This window comes from Canis aureus, chromosome 23 (assembly GCF_053574225.1).
Source record: "Canis aureus isolate CA01 chromosome 23, VMU_Caureus_v.1.0, whole genome shotgun sequence".
NCBI classification, from domain to species: Eukaryota; Metazoa; Chordata; class Mammalia; order Carnivora; family Canidae; genus Canis; species Canis aureus.
The window spans coordinates 2,961,367-2,973,813 of record NC_135633.1 but is presented as its reverse complement, the minus strand read 5'-3'; the positions used below and the strand labels follow the sequence as shown (position 1 = coordinate 2,973,813).

Below are 12,447 nucleotides of genomic sequence, written 5' to 3'. Positions count from 1 at the left end.
CAGGCTCGGGACACGTGCCAGGCCAGCCAGCCAGACTCTCTAGGGCTGAGTGCGATGGTGTGGTGTTCTCTGTGTGGGAGGCCTCCCGGGGAGGCAGAGTGGTGACCTCACTGGGAAAATGAAAACAGTTCAATAAAAAATACTTATCTTGGAATGATCTGCCTGAATTTGAGACCAGTGAAGGGATTGTGTTTCCATCACCCTTTCAAAGAGAGAAGCCATTTTCCTCCGTTAATCCTGGGTAAGGAAGCCACCCCACAGTACCTCTTCTTGACTGAGAGATGATGATGCAGGCGAAAGAGGTCTCAACTGTAGCTCTGCATAAACACACGGTAAGAGAATCGCCCTTACCCTCAAAGGAACCAAATAGAAAGTTTTCCTTCTAAAACTAGAACAGAGATGTGCTCCTTGGAAATTCAGCGTTGGGAAGGACCCGGCCACACAAATAACCTCAACTTTTGGCCTCTAATATTTTCTTCCCTTAGAGGATTTCTCTTATTACACTTCCATTGCCACCTACAGAGACTCAATGTGACCTTGTCCTTGAAGCTTAAATGCAGCTTAAAAGGAGCAAAAGTATGGACTTTTTCAAAGGACTCAGCCTAAAATGCAGAAAACCAATAGGAGGATTAATCAAGAAAATGTTAAAACAATCTAGAAGCAACATCAGGCTGAGAGCGGCCATCCGATTCCTCCATGTTTGACCTGTTCTGTTCTGAGTCCTGACGCTTGCCTGCAAGTCTTTCTTGGAAATTCTTAGTCCTATGGCCGTTGGGTGGGTATTATTCAGGAGAACTATCTGCACTATCTTTGCAACTTTTCTGTAAATCTCCAATTATTTGGAAGTTAAAGCTTATAAAAATATTAAAAACAACAACAACAACAACAGGTGAACCATGAGGAAAAACAGATATATGCATTCTGGAAGCAAGGTATACCACTTCCATTGGTCAATAGAGATAAAAGTTGCCATCACTGGAACTCACATGTTTGCAAGTAGGAAATGATCACTGAGAGGTTAAAGGAAGGCTGCCCAAATCAGTGAGTCCCTATCAGGAATGGGGAAGCATAATAATCTCCGTAAAGATGGGCTATTCATCGGGACTTTCTGATGAAGAGTACAGTATGGATAGGGGGAGTAACTTTGTGGAGTAACACCTAACACTACCTCAGCCGTGATATCAAAGCCAACATCAACAATCATAAATTATGTGAGAGTACATGCCCTTTATATGATACAATAAAAAAGGCACTTTACGTCTATAGTCTTTGCCCAAAAAGCCATAACCCTAGTCTAATTATGAGGAAGCAACGCAAGACAAATTCCAACTGAGGGACAGTCTACAAAATGCCTGATGAGTACTCCTCAAAAGTATCAAGTTCATCAAAAAACAAGGAAAGTCAGGGTGCCTGGGTGGCTTACTTGGTGAAACATCTGCCTTCAGCTCAGGTCATGCTCCTGGGGTCCTGGGATGGAGCCCTACACTGGGCTCCCTGCTCAGCAGGGAGTCTGCTTCTCCCTCTGCCCCTCACCTCTCTCTCTTTCTCTTTCTCAAATAAATAAATAAATAAATAAATAAATAAATAAATAAAATCTTTTTAAAAAAACAAAAAATACAACATTGTGAAATCCTGGGTTGGATCATGGAATCAAAAAAAAAAAAATCCACAAAAAAAATCTGTGCCTTGGTTACTATCACGGTACTGATGTTAATTTCCAGTTCTGACAAATGTACCGTGATTGTGCAAGATGTTAGGGAAAGTTGGGTGAAGGATATGAGAACTATCTGTACTATCTTTGCAACTTTTCTGTAAATCTCCAATTATTTGGAAGTTAAAAGCTTATAAAAATATTTAAAAAAAACAAAACAGGTGAACCGTGAGGAAAAACAGATATATGCATTCTGGAAGCAAAGTATACCACTTCCATTTGGTCAATAGAGATAAAAGTTGCCATCACTGGAACTCACATGTTTGCAAGAAGGAAATGACCACTGAGAGGTTAAAGGAAGGCTGCCCAAATCAGTGAGTCCCTACCAGGAATGGGGAAGCATAATAATCCAGATAATTAATCTTATGTTAGCATTTGTCCGGGTATAGTTCAGGCCATAGCTCAGGGAATCCTGATTTTCTTGGAGCTCTTGGTGACAGAAACACCTCTCTAAACAATCTCAACAGGAGTGGTCTATTTCAGGCATTGGTGTTAAAAATAGGGACACAACAGTTAATGAGATCTCCTTTCCCACATGATCCAATCATCTGTTCTTCCCACACACGGGAGGCCTACGAGCTATTCCCTCATGAACCTGAGAGAACGAGTCTTATCTTACTGGCCATTTAGGAGGTCAACCCCTGCAGGATACCCATAAACAGCCAAGATCCGGTGGGGCCTGGGAAGAGCTTCTGAACCTTGCTTGGCTGAGCTACTTCTTCGGGCTTTTCCCCAGGTAGCTAGAAAGAGGTTTCCTGGAATTGTTTATGAGGATTCCAGGAGGTCAGCCAGAGTTCTCAGCCCCAAAAGTCATTCGTTTCTCCTCCCTGACTAGAGTAACAATACCATATGCTGCCCTCACTGAGCTGCTAACGCATCCTAAACACCTGTCACATGCTAGCTACAGTGCCGGGTGCCGGGGAGGGGGGAGCAGATGCAGAAAAAAATCTAACAACAGTGATAATGAGGAGGAGGAGGACGACGACAACGACGACGACAACGACAATGACAGCAAATAGGTGAGAGCACGTAGTCATAACATATCACGCCTTCCACTGCAACACTGATGGATTTCATCCTTGTAGTAGCTCAGTAGGATAGGTTACACGGCCTCCATTTTCCAGGTGAGGAAATGACTTCTTCCTCTAGGAAACCAGTGATTGGGGTAGTTTGCCTAACGTCAGCCAGTAGTTAAGAATAACAAGGTAGTTTCCTGTAGACCTAGAATCAAAACCCAGTTCTATCCCTTAGTAGCTGTGCGACCTTGGACAACTAATGTCATCTTTTGGTCAAGTGGCCAATAAGCAGAGATTAAAATCAGCACAAATTCATGGAGCGTGTCAGTCCATTAGTGTTATCTGCCACCAGGGTGGGGTGGGGGGAGGGGCCTCACGTGTACACAGAACTTGCCAAACCGTGCCAGGTACCTTACAGGTATGAACTTATTTTCTCCTCATAACGCAACATCAGATAAGGACTTAGGGTTTTACTGATGAGGAAACGGATGTTCAAAGAGGTTCAATTAACTATCCAAAGGTCACCCGACAAGTAAGTGGTCTAATAGCAATTTGAGTTCCGCTCTATCCACCCTAGTACCCTGAGTCAACCATTCTGTCAACCAGCTGCCACCCACTCAACATTCCAGAAACTCCAGACAGCTCAGTTTCTTCTAGGTAATGTATTTCTCATTTTAACTGAAGGCCCAACCCAAAATAATTGCTGTTAAGTGGTGTAAATTTATGGCTAAGGGAGTCTCAGCTGAAGTAGGTGGGCCCTTTCATCACTGACAGCAAGTATCCTGGAAAGCAGAGAGTCTTCCCTGGGAGGCCAGCGTGCATTCTGAGCAGAGGAAGAGTGGACGTAGACAGGAGAGGGGAGAAAGAAGGTACGAGATATCTGAAGGCTTGGGAAGGAGCTTCTTTTGGATTCAGAAGCAAACGTACAATTTATGCAACTAACCTTGCCTTTGGCCGAGCCCCTGCGGAGAAGGCCAAGGCCGCGCCTCCCGGGCCTCAGAGCAACGTAGGGTAAGGACCGGGAAGCTAAGCGGATTCCAATCACTAAGCCAACCTCAAGAACCAGTAGTAGCTGCTGGGCGAGTTGTATTAAGGAGGATCACAGGATCGTCCAGGCTCAGCTGAGGGGGGTAAAGAAGCCTTGGTTCATTAGTAATTTCTGCCACAAGTTTGGGAGTGCGAAGAGCCTCACGTGTGCTCATAACTTGCCGTTCATGTTTCAGGGGCTAGCGCAGCCTGGGCATACTCTGCAGGAGAAGTTGACTGGGTTCAGGTCCAGGAAGGAAACCCAAACGTCCCAGTGGTACCCTGCTTCCACCTACCTACCTCACAAACTATGGCAAAACAGCATTAACGGCAAGAAAGGATGTAATTTGAATTCCTTTGGTTCTAATTATTTTGAAAAGAGACGCAGGCCATCCATGCCAAGACCCTTCAGGAAGAACTAAAAACCAAAGAGATTCAGGCCAGCTAGAGGAGGAGGAGGAGGAGGAGGGCAGAGTTCCAGCCAGCCAGCCAGCCTTCCTGTGTGACATGGTCACCGTTCGCCCCCCCTTGCAGATGCCTTAATGACACTCTTGTATGAACAGGACCTCAGGAGAGAGGAAAAAGTGGTGAGCCAAACCTCAAGAGTGAAGAAGAAGAAGGAAAAAAAGCAAAATGTGAAACTTCAGCTCGAAGCTCAACCGTTGAATGTCTTAACTGCTGTCATTATTTGTTGTAGAGCCCTCACTGGGCTTTTGACCACCAGGAACTTGGCCTCAGAGCTCGAGGGCCCATGTTTTCCATCTACAGGCTCGACCTACTGTCTCAAAGTCTACGATCTTCCACCTCCAACCTCCCCAAGTGGGTCATACTTTCCATGGCTAGGCTATAAAAGGGGAAGCAGTCCTACTGTTTCCTTTAATAAGCAGTTTTTACAGGGTGCCAAATGCCCTTTAAGGAGCCCAGAAGCCCAAGCAGTCCCCTGGGTTCCAGAAACTGCAGCCTAGCCCAGAAGTAGCAGAAGGCAGAGACCCAGACCTAGACCCAGCAAAATTAAGTCTCTGGGGAATCTGCTTGGTTCAGGCTAGCAGGAGAGGTGTGGGATGCTGGATTACCCTTAGCAGTGATTTAAGGCTCTGCTAGGTCCTTGCAGGAGCGGGTCCAGTCTCTCAAGGGTGGTGGCCCTAGAGAGGACATTTCTACCACCTGTCTTCTAGGAGAGGTGGAGTCTGTAATATAGAGAGCCCTGTGGCTCTATTGAGCATCTTGATGGATTTGGATTCACAAAGGTGAGCACCAAGTAGAGTCTGAAGCTGGAGAAAACTGAACGGCCCTACTTAATAGAATAAGAAGAACGTGGAGTTTGGGAAACAATCCAGAACAGACTGTGAAAGGGGCCAGAAGAGGAGATGACCTGCGGATAGGACACGGAGGATGACCTGACCGTGTACAGGCCGGGGGCTGAGTGGTATCTGACGTTCAGATTGAAGTTATTTGCTTTCTGACAATGTAAACTGTTCTTCTATCCCCCAACCACATCCCAAAAATTTCATAAAATCTAGTAAATATATGCACGCGTTTATGTAAGTGAGGCTTTCATGCAAATGCAGGAAAGTCCAGAGTTTCGCTGCTTAGTCGATGAGGGAAAGCGATAGCTTGTGTGTGTTGGCAAACTCAGGTTGCAGGGGTTAAGGACCAAGGTTCAAACCCTAAGAACTGATTAAATCTTACAGGAGTTTCTCCACTTCATTCTAAGTGGAAAGTAAATTGGATTGAGAGTCTCCTACTTTTTCCGTCTTCTTCTCTATAATTAAGACATATTAGGACAGTATAGGGAAGTAGTAAAAAATATAAAACTTAAGATTTAAATAGATACGGGCCTGAATTCCAGCTCCACCTTACTAACCATGGGATTCTAAGCTTCGGTTTCCTAATCTATTAAATGGGGGTAAAGAACGTGTTCCTTAGCCGCGTGCAATGTTTGTCGTGATAAGTGATGCCCAGGAGCACTCAGTGGTCTGGTGGGTCTCCTCAGTCTGCTGGCGCTAGCGATGAGGACGATGATGATGAAGACCACGCTGACGATGCCTCTTCCTGCTTGGAGAGCTCCGCTAGTTAGGGGAAGGGGCGAAAAGCATCTGGTTATGTAGATGTTTTAAACAAAAGAAAATAAATCTCGTAAATACGCTCTAGTGGTTGTCATTGGACCATGACGTGAACAGGAAATGAACTTTATTATGCTTGTCACTGAGATGGGAAGATTGTTTCTGGTCACCTTTAGTCTGTATGTGCTAATGCAGGCACCGTCCCACCCCAGCCAAGGCTGATGGGGAGAAGAAAAGGAAGGAGGCTGGGGAGTTGGCTATGGATTCATACAGAGAGACAAGTGAATGGTGACCTCTGTCCCGAAGTCTTATTTTCCATCACTTCGAGGTTCCAAGTGGATTATTTTTCTCCTGGGGAGATACAGACTAAATAGACATATATAGTATATGTAGTATCTAGCTTTGCATTTAGCTAATTTCTATTTTTTTCTACCCTTAACGTAACTTTTCGGATAGAACGAATATTTTTTCCAACCTTTATTGAGATATAATGGACGTATAACGCCGTGTACGTTTGAGGTATACAGTGTGATGTCTTGAAACCTGTAGATTGAAAACTGACCAGCATAGTAGAGTTGGCACCTCCGTGCCTCACGTAATTACCATTTCTTTTTGGTGGTGAGAATATAGAAGATCTACTCTCTCTAACTTTCGAGTATCCAATAGAGTGTCATTAACTATAAGCCACCATGTCCAGTACATTCTATCCCCAGAACCGATTCACCTTCTAGCTCAAAGTTTGTATCCTTTGACCAACACCGCCTCATTTCCCCAACCCTCCAGCCCCTGGCTCCCACAGTTCTACTGTTTCTAGGAGTTCAGCTTCTTTAGATGCCACGTATAAATGACATCACACGGTATTTGCCCTTCTCTGTCGGACTTATTTCACTAGCGTAACGCTCTCAAGATTCATTCGCGTTGTCACAAATGGCAGGATTTCCTTCTTTCTTATGGCTAAATAATATTGCACACACACACACTTCACCTTCTTCATCCCTTTACTCACTGATAGACACCGAGGTTGTTGCCCTATCTTGGCTGCTGCGACTAATGCTGCAATGGACATGGGAGTGCTGAGATACCTCCAGGATCCTGATTGACTTGTATGTGTTCCTTATATGTTTTGGTTATTAACCTTTTATCAGGTAGATGGTTCATAGGTATTTTCTCCCATTGACCTGATTACAGTTTTATCTTGTTTAACATTTACTTTGCTGTGCAGAAGCTTTTTATTTTTAGGTAGTCCCACTTATTTATTTTGCTTTTGTTCCTTGCGCTTTGGGTTGTCCCATCCAAAACATTGTTACCAAGACCAACGTCAGTGAGATTTCTCCCTGTTTTCTTCTAAGAGTTTTATGGCTTGAAGTCTTACACTGAAGTCTTTTATCCATTTTGAGTTAATCTTTGGGAATAGTGTAAGATAAGGGTCCTAATTTCATTTGCCTGCATGTGATTATCATTCTCCCAACACCATTTATTAAAGAGACTCTCCCTTCCCCATTGAATACTCTTGACTCCCTTGTCAAAGATCAGTTCACGATATCTGGGCTCTTAATTCTGTTCCGTTGGAACCAGAATGCCAGCACCATACTGTTTTGATCACTATAACTTTGCAACATAGTTTGAAACCAAGAAGTGTGATGCCTCCGGCTTTGTTCTTCTGTCTCGGGATTACTTTAGCTATCCAGAGTCCTTTGTGATTCTCTATTAGTTTTAAGATTGTTTTTTTCTATTTCTGTGAAAAATGACGGAATTTTGACAGGTATTGCATGAAATCTATGGATGGCTTTGGGCAGCCTGGATATTTCAACGATATTTATCCTCCTGTATGGGATGAGAAAGAAATGAGCCTCTTCGATCGAGTCCTGCATAGTTGGGGAAGCAGGTTGCTCACTTACATGGTCTCACTTTCTCCCAAAGGAGAAGTTACAGCTGAGAAGGTCTTTCTCGGCACTGAGCTGGGCTGCCTTGGAAGAAGTGACATGAGTAAATTGGAACTGTTCCTCTTACCTTCTCCAACACCTCCAAACTCATATTTTTTTTTCTCCAGTGGTCTGCTGGAACTTCTCCACTGGACTCTTGAGCATCCACAAAGTCTCTCTTGGCCCTGAGTCTAAGGAATTTTTTTCCAGGGCTTCAGACCATGGCCAATAGGAGTTGGAGTCAATCCATGGGATGCTGCAAGGTCTCCAGATGGGTCTGAGTTCTGTATGCCTATTACCCAATGCACAAGTGAGTGATATTTTTCCTGGGTTTCTTGGCATATGGTGCTGGACCCCACAGCTCCCACAAAGGCATCTTTGTCTGTGGGTAGATGCCAGATTGTTGAGGGAGGATATGAATGAAAGACATCTTATTCAGCCATCTTGCTGACACATAGAACCATCATCCTGGACCTCTGGCCAACCTCCTTCCTGACACACACTCAGCACTTCCTCCTCTGGTCCCTCTGCCCCAGAGGAGACTGTTGAACAGAACTTGGCACACAGTTTACCAGGTTATCTTTGTCTGGGGCCCACCATTTTGTTTCCAGTCTGAAAGATAATACCTCCCCCAAGCTGTAGAAGCCAAAAGGAATTTATTTCCTCCAAAACAGGTTTTAGGAGATGCTGTTTCAGTGGCTTAGACAAATCCAGTTTGATTACATTCATTGTCTCCTTGTCTCCCCTTACACAACAGTCAGGGCTTTAAGGGAAGGTTTAATGTGAAACTGGGTCTTTCCAGTTTCACTCTTCTACCCTCCTTTCAGTACAAAAGCCCTACCTTGGAAATGAGAGTGAGAATTATCTCATTAATCATAACATTTCAGATCTTTTCAGTGGGGGCAATAAAAAAGATGAAAATGTTTTGTTTTGTTTTGTTTTGTTTTTACCAGAGTCAAGGCTTGAAACACAAAACTATACTAAAAGGGAACAAAAGGGCAGGAGGGGATCAATTGGCTCAAAAAAACCAAAAATGTAAGTGACAAACTCTGATGCAAAAAATAAATATTAAAAAAATTAAAATTAAAAAAGCCATATGTCATGGCATGATTGGTAGAACACAGATTAAAGTTATTTTTTCTTGTCCAAAATCACTTCTAGGGGATGGGTTTCTTTAAAAACAAATCTGTGGGCAGCCCAGGTGGCTCAGTGGTCAGCACCGCCTTCAGCCCAGGGCGTGATCCTGGAGACCCGGGATCGAGTCCCACGTCGGGCTCCCTGCGTGGAGCCTGCTTCTCCCTCTGCCTGTGTCTCTGCCTCTCTCTCTCTCTCCCTCTCTCTCTCTGTGTCTCTAATGAATAAATAAATAAAATCTTTTTAAAAAATATGTGAGTTTTCAGCATGCCTTTTGCTAACTGCTGATTTTACTATTTAGTCTCTCCCCTTTAAATAAGTGGGAAATCTCATTTTGTATAATGAGATGAAAAATAGCTTCCACATCTGACTTGGTTTTTGAATCATGACTCTCTTGTCTAAGCTTCTCTAGGTCTTAATTTCTCCCCGTGTAAAATAAGGAAAATAATACCTACAATATAGAGTTATATAGAGGCTGCAATGAGAAATTTTATTTTCTTATTACTATAATAAGTAATACAGTTATTATTACTGTATTACTTATTACATGCAAAGTACTCTGTGTGTATTCCCTTGTTAACCCTCCAGCACCCAGCTCCACGTGGCATATCCAATACCATCTCCACCTGACAGGGAAATGGCCGCAGAGAACAGTTAAGTAACTTGCACAAAGTCACTCACTGTAATAATTAATCAGAGAGGTGAGCAGGCTCAAAGGGAAGCAGAATGTTTAATAAAGGTGAACAAAGAACTAAGGGAACGAGTAGAACAAGGATAACGGGTCCAGGGACTACCCGACGGAAAGTCATGATCGCTCCCAGGCCTGAGGGGCAGGAGAAGAGAGTGACAGGCTCAAACCAGGGGACAGCCACGCACATGGGCCACAGACCGCGGCCTGGCGGGCGAGGATCTCCTGCTCTCCCTTCTCTCCCGTTCTCCCCTCCTCCTATCAGCATCCCACCTCACTGGGCAGTCAGCTGGAGTGAGAGATCAGGGGAGTGCGGGGGACCTAGGACACAGGGGTCAGCTGCCAGGGGTCCAGCACAGAGCTAGGAACAGCCAGGAAGGGCCAAGCGAGGGAGCTAAGACATGGTAGAGCTAGGATTCACCTCCATGCCTACACCCACTTGGTGTCTCTCTCTCCTCCTCCCTACCTGCAAAGCCCCATGAGTCACCTCCAGGCCCACCTTGAAGCCAAACAGCTAGTTCACTAGAAATCATGACTCATAATTGTGTTTGGTTTTTCTTTTTTCTTTTTTTTTTTAATTTAAATTTGATTTGCCAACATATAGTCTAACACCCAGCGTTCATCCTGTCAAGTGCCCCCCTCAGTGCCCATCACCCAGTCACCCCATCCCCCTGCCCACCTCCCCTCCAGCACCCACAGTTTGTTTCCCAGAGTCAGGAGTCCCCATGGTTTGTCTTCCTCTCGGATTTTCCCCACTCAGTTCCCCCCTTTCCCTATGGTCCCTTGCACTATGTCTTATCTTCCCCGTAGGAGCGAGACCATATGATGACTGTCCTTCTCCGACTGACTTACTTCACTCCGCGTAATGGCCTCCAGGTCCATCCACGCGTGGCTCATAGTTTCACAATGATCTGTCAGGGGAGGACTCTCGGCACAAAGAGTACAAATGGCTCACTTGAAAGCATCCCTCCTCCTGGTTCTAGCCACGGGGGCCTCTCCGCTCACCCTCTACATACAGCAGTTTTTGAACCCTCCACCTTCTCTCTTTTATCCCCACTTGCTAACACCAAGAGTTCTCCTTATTTTTAAGTTTGGGAATAGCCTGACACCACCGCTCCCAACCCCAGAGCTTCCTTCCACATTTCACTGGGTTGAAGACATCTTTCTGCAAAACGTGTCTCTCTCCACAAAATATTTCTACATCACCTACTAACAAAACATTTGCTCTTTTTCACTGCATATGTATGTACAGGGCTTGACTCATGGAAAGTAGTAGTAGCAGCAGGAGCAGCAGCAGCAGCAGCAGCAGCAGCAGCAGCAGTAGTATTGCCACTTTGCCTAAATGGGGTTAAATAGAAAGCTTCCGGCGACTGTAGAGAAAGATAAAATGCAGCAGAGCCAAGCTGCAGGCAAGGAGGACAAAGCTTCCTGGGAGCACCCCGAGGTGCTCTCACACCGCGATGCATTTCTACTCACTTTTCACTGTGGCTTCCGCCAGCATCCTTTGGCCTATCCTTCTCCAGAATCACTCTCCTAGGCACCTTCATCCGCAAGGACATTTCTCGAAACCAGTTACAGATGTTCTTCTTTTCCTGAGAAACACTCCAATGCATATTACTTTTCAAAATGTTGAGTTTCATGCCATGAACGTTTTACTCCTGCCCTTGGACTAGCCCAACACAAGAAACCTAAATAACCGTGACCAGGGCTGGGGTACTCTTTTGTTTTTCAATCTTTAAACAGACATTTCGAAAACTTGTCCGTAAGTCTTCTACCCTTTTAGACGCTTGTCTAAAGCAGAGGGCATTCTTCTGCTGTATAGTTCCCAAGGACGCAGCCGGTCCTGCGGCCGGTTCCCCTTCCATCACCTTTGTCTGCCTCCACAATCTGTCAAATGTGTTAAACACAGAAGACACATAAGGCGAAAGAGGCTTGTCTGTGGGTTATTAAATCTTCGCTCATCAGTTTGGTTGTGCTAAATGGTAAACTTTGAGGCGGACAAACAGAAAGCTGCGTGTGCGGGCTTGCGGGCAGGACCACGGAGTGGAAAGACCACGGACGCGGGTGGAGCGAGATCAGCAGCCGGCTGCACCGGGAGATATACAGACGCTTCTTATTCCAATGCAAATTTTCACTATGTAGTTTGGGTCCAACCCATGGATGTGGCCACTGTCACCACCTTGCTACTGCCCCCCAAACCCAAGCTCCCGTCCTTCCTGCTGCGCGAGCTTCTGCATCGGGTGCCTCTTGGGGAGAGCTGCCTTCCTCGGGCCCCACGGCTCCACAGAACTCTTGCTTCCGCAGAAACTCTTGCTGGGAGTGCGGGTGACCGCAGGCGCTGCTCGTCACTCTGCTTCATGCACGAACCTCGTAGTGCAGGGGAGTCAACATGCCAGTGGGCGACCCTCCACCAAAGGGCTGAGGGCTGAACAATTCAGTGTATCCCCACCTGGCCTTTACAGGTCCCTGGTGACAGACAGGGTCCGTTGTCTATGGAAGTCACCAGCACCTGCCACATAACTGGGTAGACTTTGCCTTCTTTCTCACCTAACACTTCCTCGTCTTCCACTTACGTCCCTTGGATCACTTTCCAAGACAGACTGACCAACACACAAGCCCTTGCCTCAGATTCAGGTTCAGAGAGGAAACTGGACTAGGCAACAACCTCCTAATTTTCCCCAACGATCCCTCTTTAACCTTCGATAGTCTGTTCTACGGCAGCCAGAGCAGGCCTCCTAAAATATCAAGCCTACTGCATCATCCCTCTGCTCAAAAACGTCTAATGGTTTCCAAAAAAAATCCAAAGTCCTTTCAATGTCCCTAAGGCTCAGCATGATCTAGCCACTGGTCCCTCTCGTACTCTATTTTATTTTTCTCCATACCATTC

The 12,447-nt window shown here is 45.5% G+C and overlaps 1 protein-coding gene across 1 annotated transcript in view; it reads right to left on the bottom strand.

Annotated features, from left to right (window-relative positions):
* Nucleotides 1–5,591: 5,591 nt before the first annotated feature.
* Nucleotides 5,592–12,447, bottom strand: part of CCDC34 (coiled-coil domain containing 34) — an 86,182-nt gene continuing 79,326 nt past the window's right edge. The window contains exon 8 of the mRNA XM_077866159.1: nucleotides 5,592–5,822. Within this exon, the coding sequence (XP_077722285.1) occupies nucleotides 5,743–5,822 (80 nt within the window). The 3' untranslated portion in view covers nucleotides 5,592–5,742. The remainder of the gene's footprint in view (nucleotides 5,823–12,447) is intronic.